The following is a 21,926-nucleotide window of genomic DNA, read 5'->3' as shown; positions in this document are numbered from 1 at the left end:
TCTGCACATCTAGCACTGTCCCAAACTAGAAAGTGTATTTGGACCGGGGGTGGAGCAGGCGATGCGGCCACCAGTAGCCACGTCTCCACGGATCCAAGGGGCGGGAGTGGGCCCGGCTTGTAGTCTCCATGTCCCCACCTGTGCTACCAGAGGCAAGTGCCGGGGCTCCGTTCTGAGCCCCCCAGCTGTCCGTGCTTCCTGGGTCCGCGGAAGGCCAGCTCTCCCGGAAGGGAGCAGAGGGCCGCCGCTCCTCGCTGCCACGTGTGGGGGCCGTGGCGCACAGGCCCCGCGCAGCGCGGTGCCCCGGGGCCCCAGCCACCCCGCCGCACCCCTGCCGGCACTCTCCCCAACTCCGCCCTGGGGCGTCACGGCCCACCCGTCACAGTGAGGTCCGCAGCCTGGACGTCCAGCCGCCTCCCCCCGGTGCCCAGTTCAGACGCCCCCTGTCCACGGGCCCCTCCGTCAGGCAGCGGTCTGGTGGGGGTAGGAGCCGCGGAGGGGGGAGGCCAGCCTGGACAGGGAGTGTTCACGTGCTCTCAGCGGCCCTTGTTCCGCGTATTCCCGTGGCCCACAAGGCCCTGAGCACGCCTGCAGGTTTCCTGATTCCTCTGGGGCCCCCCACACCCTTCCTCAACGTCTAACCTAAAGTGTAGTTTGCCGATGTCTCACAGTCTGGGTTGTGGCCCCGGCCTCAGAATGCAGGCTCCCCGAAGGCAGGGTGCTTCCCCATTTTCTTTCATTCACGAACCCCAGCACCTAATCAGTGCCTAGGAGGTACTCAACCAAGGTTCGCCTAAAGAATGAACTGGGGGGTAGGGGTGCCTGGGTGGCTCCGTCGGTTGAGCGTCTGACTTCAGCCCAAGTCATGATCTCACAGCTTGTGAGTTCGAGCCCCATGTCGAGCCCCATGTCAGGCTCTGCATCGGGCTCTGCGCTGACAGCTGGGAGCCTGGGAGCCTGGAGCCTGCTTCGGATTCTGTGTTCCTCTCCCTCTCTGCCCCTCCCCCACTCGCATTCGGTCTCTGTCTCTCTCAAAAATAAACAAACATTAAAATTTTTAATAATAAAAAAAGAACGAACTGGGGAGGGGGGAGGGGGCGCTGGGGAGCTTCCGGCACCAGCAGGGGAAGTTGGGAAGTAGTTGGCTCGGGGCCGGTCTGTCGGGTCCGGGTCCCACAGTTTACTGACTGACCACTGAATGCAAGGCTTTTGCCTTGGGCTGGGCTTTTGCGGAGCCAGCACACGAGGACACGGAGGAGGAATGGGGGACTGTGGCACCCCCAGGCCCCTGCAGAGAGTGAGGGGCCGGGTGACTCTCCTGGCCCTTCGGGGCTGGGTTCAGGGGGCGGGACAGCAAGTGGCCGGGCTGACCTGTCACCCTCTCTCGTTCTGTCCTCAGGGCTTCGCCTGCAAGAACCGAGTGAACCGTGAGTACATCTCAGGCAGAGGGGGACTGGCTGCCTTTCCAGCCCTCATCCACCCAGGTCACCAGGGTCCCCTGTCCCCTCCCAGGGGCCAGAGCAGGGAGGCCTTCCTGCTCTGCACGGGCCTTCCCTGCCTGCCTCACAGGACAGAGCGTCTCCCGGATGTCCCTGCCCACCACCTGGCGCACATGGGCAAGGCCCCCAGCTCACAACAGCGGTGTGCCTGCAGACACAAGTCGCCCCTTCCTACTTCGTTGGACGAGGCCACTTTCCAAAAGGGCCACGCAAGTTGCCGCCCCAGCAGGAGTATCTGGAAACCTCCATTTCCTCTTGTCAACTTTTCCAGTTTTGTCCAATGCAAAATGGCCCCCATTTAAATATAGCTTCGTTGTCAGTCACGGCCTTGGCCGCGTGGGTGTGGTCCGGCGTGTCCCTGGGGTGCCCCTCCCACCAGAGCGCGTCCCCGTTTCCCGTTGACCCGTAAGGCCACGCATGAGTTTTCCAGTTTGACGCGGTCTCATTTACCAGTCTCCTCTTAATGGGTTTTGTGGATCTGGGGGGATCTTTCAAAAAATTCTTCCCGGTCCTGAGGGGGTGACACCGTCTCCCTGTTTCCTGCTTTGCTGTGTTTCTAAAGGTTTTCAGGTGTCCTTTTCCTTTAGCTCTTTAATTCCCTGGGGTCTGTTTGCCGTCGGGGCTCCATCAGCGGCCGGACCACTTACCGCTCAGGTTGTGCGCTTACTGGGCTTCCAGCGGCGGGGAGGGGGTGGCTGCCTCTGATCCCAGCTGGTTCCCGACGACGGAGCGAGTCTCCCTCGTTCCTTCCTTTCCTCACCTGTGCCGCGAGATGCGGTGGCGGTGCGCGCCCGCGTCCCTGAACCCGCAGGTGCAAACTGGACGGTGGGGGTGACACGGAGGCGTGGCCCCGCGTGAGCTGGCTTACCTGCGGCTGCGCCCCCGATGGCGGGGGGGAGGGGGGGGACGGGGGCACAAAGCCCAGGGCTTTGGGCTGGGCTTTTGCGGAGCCAGCACACGTGGACACAGAGGAGGAATGGGGGACTGTGGCACCCCCAGGCACCGGGCCTCCCAGCCATTGATGACCCCCCGCGGGAAGGCGCACCTGCCCCCTACCCCGGCCCCTAGACCCGCGGCGGGAGCAGGAAGGAGCACCTGTTTCCCCCACCCCCCACCCCCAGACCCGCGGCGGGAGCCGGGTGTCGGCGCCCCCCCCCCCCCCCCCCCCGGTGCCAGGACCCCTCGTGAGACGGCCCCACACCGGGGAGCTTGAGGTGCCCTCGAGGCCGAACAGAAAACAGAGCGAGGACCGCAGAGGACGTGGACGGGGCGGGGGGCGGGGGGGGGGGAAACCGTCACCCCGCTTCCAAACGCTGCACCAACACGACAGGAGAGGGCGCTCTGTGGCCGGAGCTGCGCCTCCTGCGGGAAACTCAGGAAAACTGGTGTCAGGGACAGAGGCCAGACCCCTCACGGTGACATAAAAGGGTACAAGGAATAGAAAAACGTCCCAACGGACAATGGAGGTGCACCAGAAAGGCACGCAAACTGTAAACTTTTATTTCAAAGTTAGAAATTCTCGGAAGCGAGGTGACAGCACACAGAATGAGAAATAAAGGAAAAATAATTTTAGAAATGAAGACTTACAGAAGAACCTGCGTGAACAGACCCGATATTAAGCACCCAGAAGGGATACAAGGTGAAAAGGGGAAATTTACAAAAATAAAGAACTGAAAGAGAGGTTAAAATGATGTGTGAATAGATGGCGTGTGTCGTAGGTTGGCAGAGAATGTCCAAAATACGGCTGATGTGCATTTCTTCTTTCTGAAGAAGCAAACCAAGGCCACAGAACAGATACTAAGCACTACGCTTCCCGGAAGATTTCAAAAAGTTTTTTTTCTTGAAACTAGCTATTGAAAAGGCAAACCATGAACCCAAGAATATGGATTCTGAATATCTAACACCAAAACGTATTCTAGTAAGATTACTGGATCGTAAAAGAAAGAGAGAAATCTTCTGGGCAGGTAGGCAAAAAGAGCAGACAACTTACAGTGGAAAGAAAAGTATATTAGATCAGACTTTTCATCGTTTTCCACCAGAAGGACAGTCAAACTGTAACGCACGGTGCAGTGAATATTACCACAATGTTGTATTCCAATCATCAGACTTGCTAAGGGACTGGATCTTAATGATCCCAAACTCAAAAAAGTAAAGACAATTATGTGACCCAGTAGAGGTGCGGTGGACACATCAGCCATATTGTAATGTATAAATGTGTCAGATCAACGGGTTGTGTATCTTAAATTTACACAATGTTGTGCGTCAAGTATATTTCAATAAAACAGCCAACGTTCATGTACAGCACAACAAGCAGGGACACCCGGAATATTTCCCCCAGGGGCCCCTATGAGGCACCTGCTAGGAATCTGTTCCCATGAGGAACAGCCAAGCCGCCTGATGAGACGAACGTGGGAATTAGGTGTATAAATTACATACGCGGCTATTTGCGAGACTGAGACTGTATGTTACAAGACAGACAGTGTGGAATGTCACGGCTTTATGTTCTGATGATGTAGGTAGGGAACAACCATGAAAAGTAGGGAAAGATAAGAAAAGTATATGCCAAGACATGTTTTTAACCATTTCTCATCATCCTGACTGTTGGTGCTGTGACTAAGACTTGCGCCTGTAATGTTGTTTGCATACAGCCAACGACAGTTAGGACGGGTTTGCCTTGTATTATCTCGTGTCCCTGAGCATCCACATTTCAGCATGGAAGAAAGGAGAGGCAGATGTCATATAGAAAAGGTGAAGTAAAACCTTTACTCTGAATTGGTGACATAACTATGACCTCGTGAGTCATACTTACATTTATATAAATACATTGCCACTCTTTCCACAGAAAAATTCTAGAACCAGTGACCAACACATAGCCATGAGCCTCCCTAGTGCCCAGACTGTGGTCTTAAAATACCATTTCCCACCAGAAGGAACCAGGCAGGGCTTGTGAGGGAAGGGGCTGATTCCCAGTCTGGGGCAGAATGAGTATGGAAGAACCATACTGGTTCTGCTGGGACATCTTGTCATAGCAGAGAGCAAGGAAGCTATCAAACTGTGGTGCTTGTCAAAGGTACTTGGGAGACATCCTGAAGACCCTATTAGCCAAGTGGATATTATTTGAGCTTTAAAAAAAGAACAAGAATTTCAATAAATTGCAACCCATGTGTAAACCCATGTATTCATAATGATACTGTTAAAAAAAAAAAAAAGGAACTCTTCATCCTCTCTGGAGGACAGGGAATCAATTCATCATCTTGAAAACTGGGAAAATAAAGGAAAGAATCAAGCCTTGATTCTGCCTCGTGCGAATGCCACCTTGGAGTAAGTAGGTAATTCCAGCTCATAAGTGGAAACAAAACCGTAGAATTCGATCACCGTTTTGCATCTCCCGGTGACAGAAGTGCTGGTGACAGCTAGCGCTGTCACAACGTCACATGCGGCCGAGGTCCAGACACAGCATGCCTCCTTGTGATGGCATTCAACACCAGCTCTAGCCTGCTAAAGATCTAGACCCTGAGAGCAACCAGACCTCTGGGTCCTGCTGCTGATTTTCCAGGAATACAAGGGCCTCAAGACGGGTGCTGGGCTGCACCCCTGAGGGCGCCTGGCCGGGAGGCTGATTCGGCAAAGGGGAGGAGACATGTAGACAGACTGGATAAGCCAAGTTTGACAAACGGACAAGCCTCAGGTATAGTGTGTGAAGAGTGTGATCAAACCATAAAGAAATGCAAAATCGTTACTACGGAAGTCAGCGTGCTGGTTCTGGAGTGAACGACGGGGTTTGATTGGCTGGGGACTGGCTGGCTGGTGATGATCAGGCCATCTGCTCTGTAATAATTCACAAAGCTGTTTTTTGGGGTGAGCTTTTCGGTATCTAAATTTCATTTTTACATTAAAAAGCTTTAAAAAAAAGGGTCCTAACATTTTATACGCTCTCACTCCTCCAATATGAATTTTTGATTATTTGTCAAATTTACTGAAAATATCAGTAGGTATTTTCCAATGTGTGTATTTTTTAATATTACCAAACAATTAACTCAGTTCCATGTTACCTGGACCATCAGTTTAGCCTCAGAGCCCCCAGGTTAGAGGGGCTTACCTCATTAACATAAACTCAGGTGTGGTTGAAAGTGGTTTGTTATAAAGGACCAAAGACACCTTCCAGGCTCTTATCTCTTGGGAAATTCCAAGGGTTTTTAGGATCTCTGCACCAGATAATGGGCACAGACCAATATATATTTATTATTAGTTACAACATTACACATTTTGATAGGAATTGCATTGAATTTATTACTTAATTTGAAACAGAAATGACATCAGATTTGAGTCTTCCAACCATGAACATGGTATGCCTTTCCAAAACATTTATTTATGGTCTTTAGAGGCAGAAGGATACTGTAAACGGTTTCCTTATTTTATTGTATTTTCAGGTTGGTTTTGCTTGTGTAGAGAAATGCTGTTTTTGTATATTGATCTTGTGTCCAACACATTTGTTAAAAACTCTTTGTTATTTCAGGGATGCCTGGGTGGCTCAGTTGGGTAAGCGCCCGACTCTAGATTTCACTCAGGTCATGATCTCACAGTTCACGAATTCGACCCCCACGTTGGGCTCAGTGCTGGCAGCATGGAGCCTGCTTAGGATTCTCCTCTCTTCCCTCTCTCTGCCCCTCCCCAGCTCTCTCTCTCTCTCTCTCTCTCTCTCTCTCACAAAACAAAACAAAACACCTCTGTTATTTCTAATAAATTTCCCGTTGAGTCTCTTAAGTTTTATGTATAAGTAATCGCATATTCTACAAATGATGACAGTTTATAAACGTGTGATTTTTGTTTGTTTCTGGTCTTATGGCCCTGGCTCCAATCACCAAGACAATGTTAAATGGGGGACCCTTGTCTTAGTTCTGATATTTATGGCAACGGCTCCCAAGGCTTACCATCAAGTATTAGCTGTATGAGGCCTTTGAAGTAGACGGCCTTGATCTAGACAAGGAGGTGCCTCCCTTTTCCTAGTTTTCTAAACATTCTTTTTAAACTTTGTGCGTCTGTGAAGATAATCATATAGTTTTCCTCCTTTAATCTTTTAACGAGGTGAATTGTCCTGATAGATTTCCTCATGTTGACCACACTTACAGTCCCGAAACAAATCCTATCTGGTCATGTCTACTAAATTATTAAATCAGGTTGCTAAAATTTTATTTAGGATTTGCAACCATGTTCATAAGGGAGACGTTTACTTTATTGTGTGAGCCTTTTCAGAGCTAGCTGTGGCCTCTGTCCTGCCCCTTCCCTCCCCTTCTGGGACGCCCCCAGACTCATCTTGGCCATTTCACTTCTTTCTCCACATTTCTTCATGTGTCTGCTGTGTTCCCCCCACACCACACCCCCACCTTTTTTCTCTCTGCCGCCCTCTGGATCATTTGCTGTGATCATTCACTTCTCTAAGTCTCCGTTTGCTGAGGTCCAGTCCGCTCTTAAAATCGTTTGTTGCATTTTTAATTTCTATTTCTGTGGGCTTCATTTCTAGAAATTCTGTTTGTTTCTTTGGAATGTGCTTGGTCCCTCTTGTAGTTTTGCCCACCGCACGTTTTTTCAAGCTTGTCTCAGCATGGTTGGTCTGTAGCTCACATCCGAGGTACCTGTCACCGGAAGGCTCTGGGGGGTTGTCCAAAGCCTGTTTCTGCTGGTTCTCCCTCTTGGCACTTTGTTTTCTGGCCTATTTATCTTTAAATATGTCTGCTCGCGCCTGGGTGGCTCAGTCAGTTAAGCATCCAACACTTGATTTTGGCTCAGGTCATGATCTCATGGTTCATGAGTTCAAGCCCCCGTGTGGGGCTCTGCGCTGACAGGGAGGAGCCTGCTTGGGGTTCTCTCTCTCTGCCCCTCCCCCACGTGTGCTCACTGCCTCTAGGGCTCTCTCTCTCTCTCTCTCTCAAGGTAAATAAACTTAGAAAATAATTTGTGTGCTCAATGCCCTTGAGAAATGTTTCTTGGCATTCTCCAAGGCCTAGGATGAAGGGGCTTCTCCAGACCAGATTCACGTCTGTTTCCGAGCGACGGTCAGGGCCATCGGGACCATTTTGAATTGAAAAACAGGGTGAGGTCTCGCGGACCTTCCTAGAGATGCAAACCAGGGCTGGGAACCAGCACCCTAACCCACCAGAGGTTGCGGGAAGCTCTCTCTTCCTCCCTGCCTGCTCAGACCAGCCACCGCCGCACGGGGCCAAGGGTTGGGGTGTCCCTCCCGGCTCCCCCCCCGCCCAGGGCGACACGGGGGCAGCTCTGTGATGCCCTCAGCAGACGTGGCTTCCTGTGCACTGCATCCCTCTGCCCTTTCTCAGGCTGCGGCCTGAGGATCCTGATTCTTTCATCACCTTTCACAAGCTTTGGGGAGGCTTTTTACATGTACGGCTTTTCGTCCAGCAGTCACTGTCTTCAGCAGCAGGCTGGCCCAAAGGGCCGGGTCCACCGCGTCGCGGGAAGCGAACCCCCGCTCGTTTTTAAACACACAGAAGCTTTCTTTCTCCTCCTCTTCCTTTGTCAATATGCGTTTGAATTCACCATCATGTTTGATCAACTCCTGTGTTCCCTGTTCCCTTTTGTAACCTTCTTCTTCCCTTTGGGGTCCTATTTCTGCTTTTTAAAATACATCTGTTAGGCCTTCTTCTAGTAAGGCCCTGCGGCAGTTCTGAAAACCGTTTAGAGACCACGTGTGTTTACTTCTCCCTGGGTCTTCGTGATAGACTTGGGGTTCACGATGATATCCACAGAATGACTGTCTTGTTTCCCGGTTTTGCACCACAAATAGTCTAGCATGCCTGTATCTCTTGGCCTTTCCTCTAGATACTCTCTCCCCATTTTGTCAGCTAACTGGGGACAAGAGCCTACTCTTAGACACTTTATTTTCAATAAGCAGCTGTCCAGGGTGCCTGGGTGGCTCGGTCAGTTAAGCATCCGACTTCTGCTCGGGTCATGATCTCAAAGTTCGTGGGTTCGAGACCCACATCGGGCTCTGTGCTGATGGCTCGGAGCCTGGAGCCTGCTTCGGATTCTGTGTCTCCTTCTCTCTCTGCCTTTCCCCCACTTGTGCTCTGTCTCTCAAAAATGAATAAATGTAAAAAATTTTTTTTTTAAATAAGCAGCTTTCCATCCATATAGTTCACTATTTTCCACGCTGACCACGAGCCTTTCTTTTCAATGGCTCTGCCTTTTTTTTTTTTAAGATTTTATTTTTCAGTAATCTCTACACCCAGCGTGGGATTCGAACTCCCAACCCCCAGATCAAGAGTCACGCGCTCCTCCAACTGAGCCAGCCAGGCGCCCCAAGCCTTTTTAAAAAAATTATTGCTTTATTTTTCCCACTTTTGGTCTTGTATAAATTAAAAATTTTTTAAATGTTTATTTATTTTTGAGAGAGAGAGTGAGTGGGGGAGGGGCAGAGAGAGAGACACACACACACACACAGAATGCAAAGCAGGCTCCAGGCTCTGAGCCCCGAGCTGTCAGCACAGAGCCCGACACGGGGCTCAAACCCACGAACTGCAAGATCATGACCTGAGCTGAAGTCGGACAGCTAACTGACTGAGCCACCCAGGCGCCCCATGGTCTTGTACAAATTTAAACTGGGTTGGGAGAAACCCGCTCTTCTGGGGCCCAGCTCAGCACGACATCTCGCCAAGGACACCACCTGCCTCTTGTGCATACTGTAGACGAACAGGAAGGAGGAAATTGCTTTACGGCGTTGTTGACATACAGCCGACCTAAAACAAACTGTATATATTTTAAATATCCAGTTTGCTAAGGTTTTACGTGAAGCCTGTGAAACCATTACCTCCGTCAGGATAATGGACAACCACATATTTGCTTTCTTTCCATAGCGATTAGCTCACATTTTCTCAAATTTTAGACGCATGGAATCAGGCAGCGGGTACTCTTGTGTCTGGATTCTTTCGCTCTGCGTAATCATATCTAGATTCATCCGTGTGTGGCGTGTGTCAAAAGCCCGTTGCACTGGATGGCTACACCACGGTCTGGTTGCCCACTCACCTGCTGATGAACATTTGTGCTGTCTCCAGGTTTTGGCTTCTAAAAACGAACCACAATCGACATTCATGGGCAAGCCTTTCTCATCACTCCGGGGTGAATATCAAGGCATGGAACGTCTGCATCGTATACTAGAAGGTGCATACTTACCTTCTCAAAAATTGCCAAATCGTTTTGTAAAGTGGTTGTGACAGTTTCTGTTCCTGCCAGCAGTGTGTGAGGATTCTTATCCCTGGGCATCCTTGTCTACGCTTGGTGTGGTCGGTCCTTTCCATCTGAGCCATTCTACAAGGTAACACTAGCTCATTGTGGCTTAAGTTTGCATTTCCCTAAGGTCTGTCCATGTTGAGCATTTCCTCACAGGCTTCTTTCCCACTTTTATCTTCCGTGGTGAAGAATCTGTTCAATATTGCTCTTTCCTGGGTTGTTGGTTTCCTTGTTATTAAATCTGGAGAGCTCTTCGCAGGTTCTGAATACGAGTTCCTTACCAGGTATGTGGTTTGCAAGTATTTTCCCTCAGTCGGCGACTCGTCTTTTCATTCTCTTACCAGCATCTTTGAAAGATGAGTCTTTGGCAGGCATCCAAATGTTTTTATACGTTGTTTGCTCATTTTCATTCAGTTCACAGTAATTTCTTATTTCCCTTTTCATGTCTTCTTTGTCCCAAGGGTTATGTAGAAGTGTATTGTTTAGTTTTCAAATATCGGGAAATGTTCCAGAAATACTTTATTGAGTTCTAATTCCATTTTGATCAGAGAAGATGGTTTGATCTGAATCCTTTCGAAGGTACTAAGACTTTTATGTGCCAAAATATAGTCTCTCTTGATAAATGTTCCATTTGAAAAGCATGCAGACTCTGCTGTCGTCGGTGGGGTGTTCTGTAAATGCCAATCAAGTCAAGCCGGTAGGTTGTGCTATACAAGGTCACTCTATTCTTTCCGGTTTTCCGCCTGCTAGTTCTGTCAAGTATAGAGGAAAGACTATTGCAGCCAACTATAGTTGTGGGCTTGTCTCTTCCCCCCTGTAGTTTTATCAGTTTTGTTTTATGCACTGTGAAACTATGATATTATGTGCATAATATCAATTCCGGATGTTGTGTCCTCCTGATGAATGGTTCCCTCTATTACTGTGAAATGAATATCCTTATCTCTGATAATATCCCATTCTTTGCCATGAAATCCATGTTGTCTGGTAACAGCTACTCCAGCTTTCTTTTGATTAGCCTTAGCATGTTGTGTCTTTTTGCATTTGTGTCTTTCTATTTAAAGTGTATATCTTATAAGCAGTTTACAGTTGGGTCTTGCTTTTCTGTACAGTCTGAAAATCTTTGCCTACCTGTGGTATTAAACATTTACACTTAATATGATTATTGAGATGGTTAGGTTTTTTAAATTTTTTAAATGTTTTTATTTATTTTTGAGACAGAGAGAGACAGAGCACGAGCAGGGGAGGGACAGACAGAGAGGGAGACACAGAATCCGAAGCGGGCTCCAGTCTCCGAGCTGTCAGCGCACAGCCCTGTGCGGGGCTCGAACTCACCGTGAGATCATGACCTGAGCTGAAGTCGGATGCTCAACCGATTGGGCCACCCAGGTGCCCCGAGATGGTTAGGTTTAATTGATCTTCTTCCTATTTGTGTTTTGTTCCATCTCTTCTTCATTAACCTTTTCTTGTTCTGCCTTATTAGTTATTTCTGTGTGTGTGTGTGTGTGTGTGTGTGTGTGTGTGAGATTTCATTTTATCTTCTTAGTTGACTTATTAGTTCAAACTGTTATTTTAGTGATTGCTTTGGTGTTTTTTTGTTTTGCTTTTTGGATTTTTTTTTTTTGGCACTTATAATATACATCTTTAACTCCTTCGAGTCTCCCTTCAAGTGATAATGCAGCACCTCACAAATAGCCTACGATCCTACCCTTGGCAGCTCCACTTCTGCCCTCTGGGCATTTGTGCTGTTGTAGTCACACCTTCTCCCCCTCATGATTTTTTTCATCTTTCTTACACTTGGCACTCACCAAGCTTCCTGGATCTGCGAGTTTACACTTTTCATCAAGTTGGGAGATATCTATCACTTCTTCAAGATTTTGTTTCATTCCCCCTTCCTCTGGGGATTCCAATTACACGTGCATTAAGTCACTGAAGTTGTCCTGCCAATGCTTCTACTGTTATACCATCATCATCATTATCTCTTTCCATTTACTTCTGGATACTTTCTATTGCCATGTTAGGTTCCCCGGTCTTCTTTTTTTTTAAATATCTCATCTGCTATTAATCCCATTTGATGTATTTTTTCATCCCAGACATTATAGTCTTTCTCTAGAAGTTGGATTTGAGATCTATCTACGTATCTATCTGATCTTCCATATCTATAATTAACTTTTTGAACATACGGAATACAGTTATAATAATTGTTTTAATGTTCTTGACTAACGATTCTAATACCTGTATCAGTTTCAGTTAATCGATTCTTCTCATTATAGATTGTATTTTCCTGGTTCCTTGCATGTCTTGTAATTTTTTATTGGATGGCAGACATCGTGAATTTTACCCTGTGATGTGCTGGATATGTATTTTTGTTCGTACAAATATTGTTGAGGCTTTCCTGGAATACAGTTAAGTTGCTTGCATACAGCTTAAACTTTTTGGGGTCTTGCTTTTAAGACACGTTGGGCGGGATGAGAGCAGCAATCAGTCTGAGGCTAATTATCCCCTATTGAGGCAAGACTCGCGTGTGTGGCACCCACCCAGTGCCTGGCTGAGAACAGGAACTATTCTCGGCCCCGCACGAGTGCAGGACACTCTTCCCTCAGATCCTCTGGGCCGGTTCCTCCCCTGCCTCCGGTAGTTCCCTCACATGCGTGTGCTGACCTGTGCCTGGCAGGGTGGACGTTCTTCGCGGTTCTCTCCGAAGCCTTCTCTCCTGTCTCACGCTCCGTCCTGCCAGGGCTGGTGCTTTGGGCGGCCCAGGCTCTCTGCCCGTTTCCTCGACTCAGGGAGAGTGCCAGGCTCCCCTGGATCCCCTCCCTCCACCACAGCCTGAAAACGCTCTCAAGACACCGGCGCATGTGCGGAACTCACGTATGTGTCCCCTGTGTCAAGGACATCGCTCTCCTTCTTTTCCTCGCGTCATGTCGTGAAACCACCGCTCCACACATTTTGTCTGGTTTTCCAGGCTGTGTCAGCAGGAGGGTAAACCTCACCACCGTGACTCCATCTTGGCCCCAGTGGGATCCACGGAGCTGGACTTCTTTCCCATGAACGTATTCAGACCTCATGGAGTCTGTTTCTGAAGCCAGTCAGTATGGGCCCTGTCGAGTGACAGGCTCCACGGTGCCTTACCTACCACAGCATGTTTGCCCGTGCCCCCGTGGTCGGGCCACTGCCCTCCTGCAAAGACCTGCCTTCTCCATGGACCATCTGCTTGCATTCCATCTGGAGAAGGTCCCTGAGCAGAAGCAGCCTGTGGCCCCAGGCTTGGGGACAGATGGCTGCTCTGTGCCTTCAGGTCAGCGCCTCAGGCCTCGAGCGCTAGGGCCTTTGAGGAGCGTCCGTTCCCGCCTCAGTCTCACCGCAGAGGCGTCTGGTCGCCATCTTCCTCCCCTCCCCCTTGATTTGCACGTCAGTGCCTCAGCCTGGTCTGACAGGCTGTGGTGCCTGCACTTCCCCTGAGTTCTGTCCCCGGTGACGTCCTCCTCATATGCCCCGTGGGGACCCTGGGGGTTCTGAGCCCCCGAAGCACCCACCGAGCACACGCACCTTCCCCTTCCTGGACACATGGTCCCACCTCGGGGTTACTCCCTCCACCTCACGTGGCACCAGGCCTGAATGGCATCTCTCATGCCTGCAGACGAGCCACAGCCCTGCACACAGGAGGGCACCCGGGCCGCTGACTCTGGGGGGCACAGGCCTCCCCAGGGCTCCACGGCTCGTGTGGAACTAACTCCACTGTCCCCCAAGTCCCCAGCTGCAAGCCCGGCCAAGTGAAGGCCACGACTGCTGCTCAGCCCCAGGGCCTGCCCCAGCCCCAGCCCCGCCAAGGCCTCCGGGCCAGTCCTGCCTGCACTAGGGCAGCCGCTGGCCTGTGAACAGAGCCCGAGGCTGCATGACATCGGGGTCATGACCCAGGGGCCCCTAGCAGGCCTTTTCTGTTGCTCATCTTTGAAGACGGGCGATGGGGCTTGCCAGCTTATGGGAAGGCAGGCTCCGTTCACCCCTGCACCCCAGGCAGGGGAGCAGCTACCCACACTCAGGTGTGGCCTGCTCCCGGGCCTGGCCCCACTCCTGATCCCCAGTAGACAGTTGGCTCAGGGGCGGGTCCACTACTCACTGGGGGCCAGCTCCCTGATGGCCCTGGGGCGAGATGGTGAGGACCCCTCCCCAGACATGCAGCCCGAGGGCTCCCCCCAGGCCAGGCCACCCACACAGCCTAACCGGGGTGCTGGGGGGAGAGTCCTGTGGCACTCACCCTCATCTCCCCTCCTCAGGGAATATTCTTAGCAGCTTCTGCCGGCAGTCCCCTTCGTCCATGTCCAGGTCCATCCTGGAGGCCCTGACGCTCTCCACTGCCATGAGGTGTGCCCCCCACGACGGTTGCTCCCTGCTCCTGCGTGTGCAGGCCTCCCTCACGCTGCACGGTGAGAGGGCTCGGGGTGTGCTGACTGTGAGGGGGGTGGGCTCCGGGCTCCTTTAGCCCCCACCATCCGACGGGCCCGGTGGGGCAGGGCAGCCCCGCTAGCCGCACGTCGCAGAGAGAGGAGAGGAGGACAGGATTCACCACCCCGTCTGACAAGCCCTGCCCGGTCCCTCCCTTCACCCAGAGAGCCTGCGGGGCCTGGAGGCCTGCTCCATGAGCCTCGACACCCAGGAGACCCAGTGTCAGAGCGTGCGGGTCTCAAGGGCCTCCCGCCGACTACATGTGGGGCAGCAGGTGAGGCCAGGGCCTGACCCACACCTGCTGGGCCACCCAGCCCAAGCCTTTGTCAGGCAGGTGCAGCTGTCCCGGGGCTGCCCCCCCTTCCTCGACACCTGACCGACCCGATGCCCAAGGAACGGGCACCCCTTCTGCGGGGCTCTGGCTATGCCAGGCGGGGCTGGCCTGGCCGGGGGTGGGTAGGTGGAGACCCCAGGTGCGCCTGGCTCACACCTGCACCTGCCCAGCTCCAGGTGCACTTTGAATGCTTCGAAGTAAGCGTGGCCCAGAGCCTCTACGTCACCCTGAGGACAGTGCCCCACTTCTGTGGGGTCCGGCTGGACCAACAATACCATGTGGAAGGTGAGAGCCCCTGGGGCGGGCCCCGCACGGCTGCCTGCCGCTGGCGTCTAGGGACCGACTCGGGGTGGGACACGCGAGGCAGGGGGCAGGGCCCCATGCTGCACAGCTCCCAGCAAGCGCCTTGGCTTAGCTCCAGGGTCACGGCCTCCCTGGAGAGGCGGGACTTCTTTCTGTGGAGCACATGGGCAGAGGCCCACCCGGGTGTGCGGCTCCTGGGGACAGAGTGGCCGGGCCCACCATTGCCTATGCGTTTGCAGACTGCAGAGACCAAGACGTGGGGAGGAACCTGCCCTTCTGCTTTGGTGAGGCCCCCTCCCCGGGTGGGACCACAGCCCCGCAGCCCCTGGGAAGCCCCGCAGGTTGCTGCGGGCACCCACCGCCCTCCCACCGGGATCTTCTGCCCGCCCCACTTGGGAAATCACGATGGGTCCCCAGGTGCCTAGGGCTGGCAGGGGTCACCACCTCGAGGCTCTCAGGACAGGTGGGGACCTGTGACCTCTAGTCCCAGCGTGCCCTCCACCTGCCGCCCGCCCCCCTTTTTGTAGCCGGGAAGTTCTCGTACTGGGTAGACCGCGGCCGCAAGGTCATTCTGGTACAGGTGCCCGAGGCTCCCGCGGACTCCGACTACTACGTGCGGCTCTGCCTCAAGTGGTTCACCTGTGAGGACGTGGGTGCCCCAGTGCGGGTGAGCCCGGCCTCGGACACCGCCTCCGGGCCCAGACCAAGTTCCGCCCCACACCCGAGCCCGGGCTCCACCCGCCCCGGGGCCGCGCCCCCACAAGCCCCAGGCCCCACCCACCCCGGGCCGTCACGCCCCGCCCCGTCCCAGCCCAGGCCACGCCCACCCACTGGGCCCCCAGCCCCTGAGCCCTCCACTCCGCTGCAGGTGACGGTGAACAGGGTCTCCCGCGCCGTCTCTCTGCCCTACAGCCAAGAGCTGCCGTGCCTGTGCCTTGAGGTCAGTGAGCGTGTGGCCTTCACTGCTGGGAGGAGACGAGGGAAGGGCAGGACCTGCGCTGACCCCGGCCCCTTCCGCAGGGCTGGTCTGCGACCCCTGACGCAGTGCGGATGCAGGCCTGTCCCTTCGAAAATGGCAAGTGCCCCGTGGTGTGGAGTAGGGGGCGGGAGAGGTGAGCGCGTCCAAGGTGCCTGGCAGGGTGGGGGCCGGGCCGGCCCAGGTCCTTGAGCGTGCCTCGGGCAACACGTAGCCGAAGGGGTGTCCCAAGCAAGCCCTTTCGGTGGCAGAATCTGCAGACATGGGTGTGCCCGTGTGCGCGCGCCCAGCGTACACGTGTGCACGAGCCCCGGCCCTGCTCACTCGGAAGAAGCAGCAAGTGTTGTCGAGAGCGGCTCTCTGGGGGGTGGAAGAGTGTTACCCTGCGCTGGGCTCTGCTCCCTGACACCGCACAGGCACACACACACACACACACACACACACACACACACACTTGGCCAGGGCCCAGAGACCCGCAGGGAAACTGCACCTGAGTCTCGACGTGGCCCAGCAGTCCCTTAAGCAGGTGCTGGGCTCAGCTGACTGGAACCCCCGGGGAGGGTCCCTGCAGACACAGAGGCACTGTGGGACGCCATCCGCTACCACCCCGGAAGCCAGGCACTGAGCTGGGAGCCCGCCTGTCCCGTGAGCGGCCACGTGAGCCTGTGCTGGCGCCCGGAGCCAGGGGCCCTCTGCCACGAGCTGGAGCACTCCGGCCGGTCGGCACAGGGCAGGGTGAGTGGCCACCGGGCGGGGTGGGGGTGGGCACAGACGGCCAGGGCCTGACCCGAGCCCCCCCACAGGTGCAGTACCCGCTGGTGGACACACAGCCCCAGCTCTGCCTGAAGGTGAGTGGGCCGGCGCCAGCCTGGCACTTAGGGAGAGGCAGCAGGGAGGCTGGCAGAGGGGTCGGCAGAGGGATGGGGGGGGGGGGGGCGTGGGGGCGGGGACGTGCAGCCACACTCACTCCAGACCTTGCCCGGCCCTGGGGTCCAGCCTCCCAGTGACCCCTCTGCCCCCCACCCTGGTCTGACAGCGGGTGCAGCTGAATGGTTCTGCGGGAAGGAGGCCCAGCCTGCCCGAGGCCCCGGCCACCCCCCACCTGCCACAGCTCACCCCTCATGTCCTCTCTGCAGTTCTCCACCAGCCGGGGCTTCTGGGTGAGGTGCCCTTTTGAACGACTAGGCTTCCCAGGTGAGCTCTCCATGGGGCCGCAGGGCAGGGAGGGCGCCTGGGCCTTTTGCTGTGTGGTTGCAGCAAATAACGCCCTTTTCTGCGCTCCGAGAGATGCCTCGTGGCCAGGCAGGCAGGATGACAGGGTGCCGGGTCAGTGAGAAGGGGAGTGGAAGTGGCGGCGGGGGGGGGGGGGGTGCTGCTGGGCCTCAACCCTCCACCCCACAGCCTGGAAGATGACTGTCCAGCCAGCCGCGTCTCAGGGCCACCTCCGGGTCACCTTCTTCTCGCCCAGTGCTGCCAGCTTCAAGGTGCACCTGTGTCACCAAAGGAAGATATGGCCCCCTGCCTGCCACCCAGCGATCCAGGCCACGCCTCTCCCTCCAGCCTCAGTGAGCCAGGCAGGGTGGGCACCTTCCTGGGGAAGGTGGTTGACCCCTTGGCTTCCCTGGAGACCGCCTGGTGTGGAGGGGTGCAAGGCTGCTCTGCTGTGTGTGACACCTGTGTCCCTGTGCCATGGCGACACACTACGGCCGGTCTTGCCCCCACCCCCACTTCCCGCGACCTGCCCCTCTCCCAACCCAGGGTGGCTTCATGGCTGACTCCGCGGTTGCCTTCGTGGACATCCCCAGGGACGAGGCTTGTGTCCCCAGCACCTGCATCCAGGTGGGTGGTGCTGCCCCACCCCGCCCCCACCCACCTGCTCCAGTCCCAGACCTGTTTCCCTGCCATCAGCCCACAGGGGAACTCCTGCCCCCCAAAGCTCCTCTCCAGGCTGTCGCTCTGGGGGACACGGTTGGGGTGCAGGGAGGGGGCCGCGGGCTGACCGAGCCGCCCCCCCTCCGCCTGCAGGGCTGGAGGACCGATGTGCACTTCTCCACCCCCCAGCAGCTGTGTGATCTTCAATGCAGTGAGTGCCGGGCCTGGGCCTCGACCCCGGGGGTGCGGGGGCAGTGGACGCTCACGGGCCGCAGGAGGCCGGGGCTGGACCCCATCCTCAGCTCGGAGCCGGTCGCTGGCTCTCACTCTCAGGGCGGGGCTGGTGTGTGCTGCTCGGGAGACCGGGCGCCAGTGGGGGACAGAGGGGCCACCTGCCTTGGAGTCAGGCCAGGCTTCTGAGCCAGGGCGAAGCCAGGCCGGATGGGAGGTAGGGGCCCGGCCCCACCCCCACCCCCAAGGTCTGTCCTTGGGCACCCGCGGCACAGCTTCCTCCTCCCTACGTGTCCACCATCCCCGGCCGGGGTTCTGGTTCCAACTGTCGGGGACCTCGGGACGTCCATCAGCCCTCCTTCACCCACCCAAGCCGCTTAGGCCCAGACTCCTGGGATCTCGGGCTTAGCGAGAGGCAGAGCGAACCGTGTAGGTCCTGGGTGTGACCCAGGAGGGTGGCCTCTGCCTGCGGGGCCTAAGAAGGGCACCGGGCTGTTAAGTGGGAGCGGGCATCACCACCTGCATGTGTGGAAGCCCTCTGGCTGCTGACGGAGAGTGGACGGCAGGAGCCCTGGAGGGAGAGGGAGATGGGAAGGGGTGGGCTCGCACCCAGGCCTCGGGGTGGCTCGCACCCTTCCCAAAGCCGGTGGGCTGGCCAGGGCCTCTTAACACCCGTGTCTTCCAACCCCTCCCAGCCCCCAGAGGAGCTTTTCAGTCGAGTCTGGGCCCCCGTTCCTCAGCCAAGATCCCCTCCAGCAGATCACAGGCCAAAGGGGCGACGGTCACCCCTGAGGGCCCGTATCTGGGGCGGGGCTCCACCGCCTGCCAGCCAGGTGACCTGGGAGCTGACCCCAGCCACTGCCAGAACCTCCATGCCACACCGGGTGAGTCCCAGGGTCCCAGGGACCGGCCTGTGAGCAGAGAGACCGGGCTGCTTTGGGGGTCTAAGTGGACTGCCCCCGAAGAAAGGACGGGCAGCCTGGAAAGGCCTGGAAGGGCCTAGAAGGGCCTGCCCAGTGAGCCCGGAGCATTTGGAGCCCACGGCTCCCTCTCCTTCCCCCCGCCACACAGCTGGGGGTGAGCTGGAGGAGGCTGTGCCCCCAGACAAGGTTGGTATTGTGTAGACTGAACCAGCACTCCCGTCCCTCTCTTTCCAGCTGCCACCCAGGGGACAGCGGACTGAGGCCAGGAGCCTCACGGAGCACAAGCAGGTGCCCTGGCTGAATGCTGGGGTGCAGAGGGCTCACATCTGGGGCTCCGAGCCTCTCGCAGCAAAAGCCAGGCCTCAGAACTTAGAAGTGGCTCGCCTGCACACGGGCTGTGGGGCCGGCCACCTTGCGTCTCCCCAGCCGCGCACAGCTCCCTGGGGGCCCTCAAGCGGGGCAGGGAGCTTTGGGTCAGATGAAGGGCCCTCAGCCCCTCCCTGAACCCCCTGCTGAAGGCCACGGAATGGCTGGGTGGGCTGCCCTCTCTCCTGGATGGCCTGGCCTCTGACCTGTCCCGTCTCAGCTTGGTGCAGGCTCCCTCCGGACCACCCGGGGTCACGGCCACCATCCCTGGCCCCTGCCTGAGCGCTGGAGAGCAGAGCGCGACCCCACACTTGCTACGGCTGACCAGGCTCCGTTGGCTCAGGACCACCCTCAGCCCCTGCCCAGAGCGCTCCCATACTGACTGTCCACATGCTAGCAGGGCGGCCCCCCACTGCCCAGGCGGGGCCTCCGCCCGGCCCCCTGCACCCACCCTCCCAGAGCTCAGGTCACCTTGCACAGCCCAGCCAGTCGGGCCAAGGCTGGCCACTTCCTCTGGCCTCAGGGGCCACCCGCCGGGATGTGCCCTTCTCAGAAGTGTCATTAAGGGCCACTGTGTGCCATCTGTGCTCAAGGACCACAGAGGGACCCTTGGCCTTGCAGCGTGATTTCCACACCCAGGCCAGGGGTCGCCCAGCGGCCGGCCCGGCAGATGTGCCCCCACAGAACTGTCCTGCTTGCTCACAAGCACCGCCAGGCTGTCCCTCCTGCATCTGGAGTCCCGGTCGTGTCCACCTGACCACAGTGGCCCCCCAGCAGGCACCCGGGGCCTGGCCCCCTTCCTGCCTTTCGGGGGTGGGGGGGTGGCTACAGCAGACCAGGGGTGGGCAAAACCAGTAAACACTTGTGCGCGGAGCTCGCCTCTTCCCTTGAGGACAGACACGGGGTCTGCAGGGCGACGGAAGCCATGCGGCAGGTGGGGTGGGGGAGGGTTATGGCGCCCAGCTGTACCTGTTAAAATGGGGGGGGGGGGCGGGATTGCCGAGGAGGCGAGGGCGGAACCACAGGCCACAGACAGAGCCTGCTGCCCTCCCCCCGCGACCCCCACCACGTAGGAGCCCCAGGCTGTCCCCCGAGGACACCCCATAGGCTGGAGATGCCAATACCTCGGCGACCTGCCCGGGGCCACGTATGGGAGGGACAGTGGGAGGAGAGGGGTGTCCCGCTGGTTCACCCCTGCTGGCGCTCAGCCCGGAGATCCGCCCCTCACATTGAAGGGGCGGAGCAAGGGGGCGCCCTTTCCTGCAACCCCCTCCAGCGTCTGGTCCCGGAAAGGGGCCGTGAGAGGCCGGGTCAAACAGGAGCTGAAAGGAGGGTGAGAGGGGGGTGGGCGGAGGGGCAGAGAGGCCTCACCCTCGGGTCCCAGGCCGCCCACCCCCATCCCAGGTCAGGGTTTCGGGGATGGCGGGCTGTGGTCTGCGCTCATCATGTTTTCGCATCGCCCGGCACTTGCAGGCGAGGGGTCCTCTTACCCCCCCCCCCCAACACCGTCTGCCCGCGGTGCCCCCTCCCCGTCAAGGCGCAGGGCAGGGAGGGGGACTGGGCGCTGGCTACGGCTGTGCCGCCCCTGCCCTGCGTTCCTGCTCCCCTCACCTGGACCATCCAGGCTCGGACCCAGGGCTACCCCCGAAAATCCTCACCTGCCGGGAGGTGGAGCGGGGAGGGGGTGCGGGAGCAGACCGGAGGCGGGCGCCTTCAGGACTTGCGGGAGCCCTGGCCTTCCACGGGTGGGGGAAACCGAGGCCCAAACAGGCTATGACTGCGAGCCTGTCGAGGACATTCGGGGCTGTAGGGACTGGGGTGAGGAGGGGCCTCCTCGGCACGGTTTCCCGGCTGTCCGCGTGTGTGCTGCCACCAAGTGGCAGTGGCGCTCAGAGATCAACCTCCAAGCCAAGATCTTAGGCCACACCCAGCGCCCCCTGGCCTGGCAGGCCCGCTTTGACCCGGAACACCCTCCCCCATCCCAGGCCACTCTTGCCCAGGAGAAAGACGCTGAGGAACTCAGGCCCCAGGATGGGAGGGGCTAAAGGTAGGTGGCTAGGTCACCCCGGCCGGCCGGGGCTCTCACTTGACCCGCAGGGAGTCTTTGGGACATCTGTGTGCCTCATTCATTCACGCATTCATTTACCCATTTCTCAAGCAGGTGCTGAGTACCACTGGGTGCCCCGCTGACCCAGCATCAGGAAGTAACATTGACAAAGATCCCCGCCCTTGCAGCTGGGGACCAAGCCTGGGTCTGCCCTGGACCGAGGGCCTGATTGGGTCAGGATTCTCAGTCCTGATTGGATCAGGATTCTCAGTCCTGAAGCCCAGGCAAACGGGGACCGTTCATCACCCTGCCAGGAGCTGAGTTTTGCGTGCGGGAGACAGACTAAATACATACATTATATGGGGTGCCCCGCGCCAGGCTGAGGCTGGGGAGAACGAGGCGGGAACGCAGACAGGAAGTATGGGAGAGGGCGCCTTGTGAGCAGAGACTGCAGAGGTGAAGGGCCATGAGCTGCCTGGTTCTAACGGGATCTGACAGGTGAGAGATGGGATCTGACAGGCAGGCAGGTGGGGCCATGGGACGTCCAGCATGGACACCATGGGTATGAGCAAAAATGACCGGCATTTCGGCCTCAGTGACTGGAAGGCAGAGCTCCATGGGCTGACCAGGGGACACAGCAACTATAGTTAGTGTTTGGACCTGGTGAGTTTGAGCTGCCTATTGGACA

At 56.5% G+C, this 21,926-nt stretch overlaps 2 protein-coding genes and 1 long non-coding RNA gene across 7 annotated transcripts in view; 2 read left to right on the top strand and 1 right to left on the bottom strand.

The window, feature by feature from the left end:
• Nucleotides 1-14,131, top strand: part of TTLL8 (tubulin tyrosine ligase like 8) — an 81,347-nt gene extending 67,216 nt beyond the window's left edge. For 3 of the 4 annotated variants that reach the window (XM_043563027.1, XM_043563028.1, XM_043563030.1), the window contains 2 exons: nucleotides 1,400-1,427; nucleotides 1,513-1,822. In XM_043563027.1, the coding sequence (XP_043418962.1) occupies nucleotides 1,400-1,427; nucleotides 1,513-1,801 (317 nt within the window). In that variant the 3' untranslated portion in view covers nucleotides 1,802-1,822. Of the gene's footprint in view, nucleotides 1-1,399; nucleotides 1,428-1,512; nucleotides 1,823-14,017 lie in introns of those variants that run through there. The other variant, XM_043563029.1, reaches the window with a different exon arrangement.
• LOC122472976 lies at nucleotides 9,027-14,904 on the bottom strand. Of its 2 annotated transcripts, none has more exons than XR_006294572.1 (3): nucleotides 13,999-14,112; nucleotides 9,325-9,578; nucleotides 9,027-9,196 (listed from the first exon to the last, which is right to left on the bottom strand). It is a non-coding gene; the product is annotated as an uncharacterized LOC122472976 (long non-coding RNA). The 2 variants fall into 2 exon arrangements; XR_006294573.1 differs by lacking the exon at nucleotides 9,027-9,196 and adding an exon at nucleotides 14,796-14,904 and having other exon boundaries at nucleotides 9,222-9,578; nucleotides 13,999-14,264.
• IL17REL (interleukin 17 receptor E like) lies at nucleotides 14,059-20,114 on the top strand. Its single transcript, XM_043563031.1, has 15 exons — nucleotides 14,059-14,167; nucleotides 14,351-14,460; nucleotides 14,691-14,805; nucleotides 15,063-15,107; nucleotides 15,351-15,490; nucleotides 15,692-15,763; nucleotides 15,844-15,898; nucleotides 16,371-16,534; nucleotides 16,603-16,647; nucleotides 16,936-16,993; nucleotides 17,201-17,364; nucleotides 17,558-17,638; nucleotides 17,825-17,882; nucleotides 18,598-18,786; nucleotides 19,060-20,114. The coding sequence occupies exons 1-15, from the start codon at nucleotides 14,059-14,061 to the stop codon at nucleotides 19,083-19,085; spliced, it is 1,431 nt and encodes a 476-aa protein (XP_043418966.1). The 3' UTR covers nucleotides 19,086-20,114.
• The last annotated feature ends 1,812 nt before the right edge of the window (nucleotides 20,115-21,926 follow it).

Source organism: Prionailurus bengalensis, chromosome B4 (genome assembly GCF_016509475.1).
Source record: "Prionailurus bengalensis isolate Pbe53 chromosome B4, Fcat_Pben_1.1_paternal_pri, whole genome shotgun sequence".
NCBI classification, from domain to species: Eukaryota; Metazoa; Chordata; class Mammalia; order Carnivora; family Felidae; genus Prionailurus; species Prionailurus bengalensis.
This window is presented reverse-complemented; position numbering and strand designations above follow the sequence as displayed.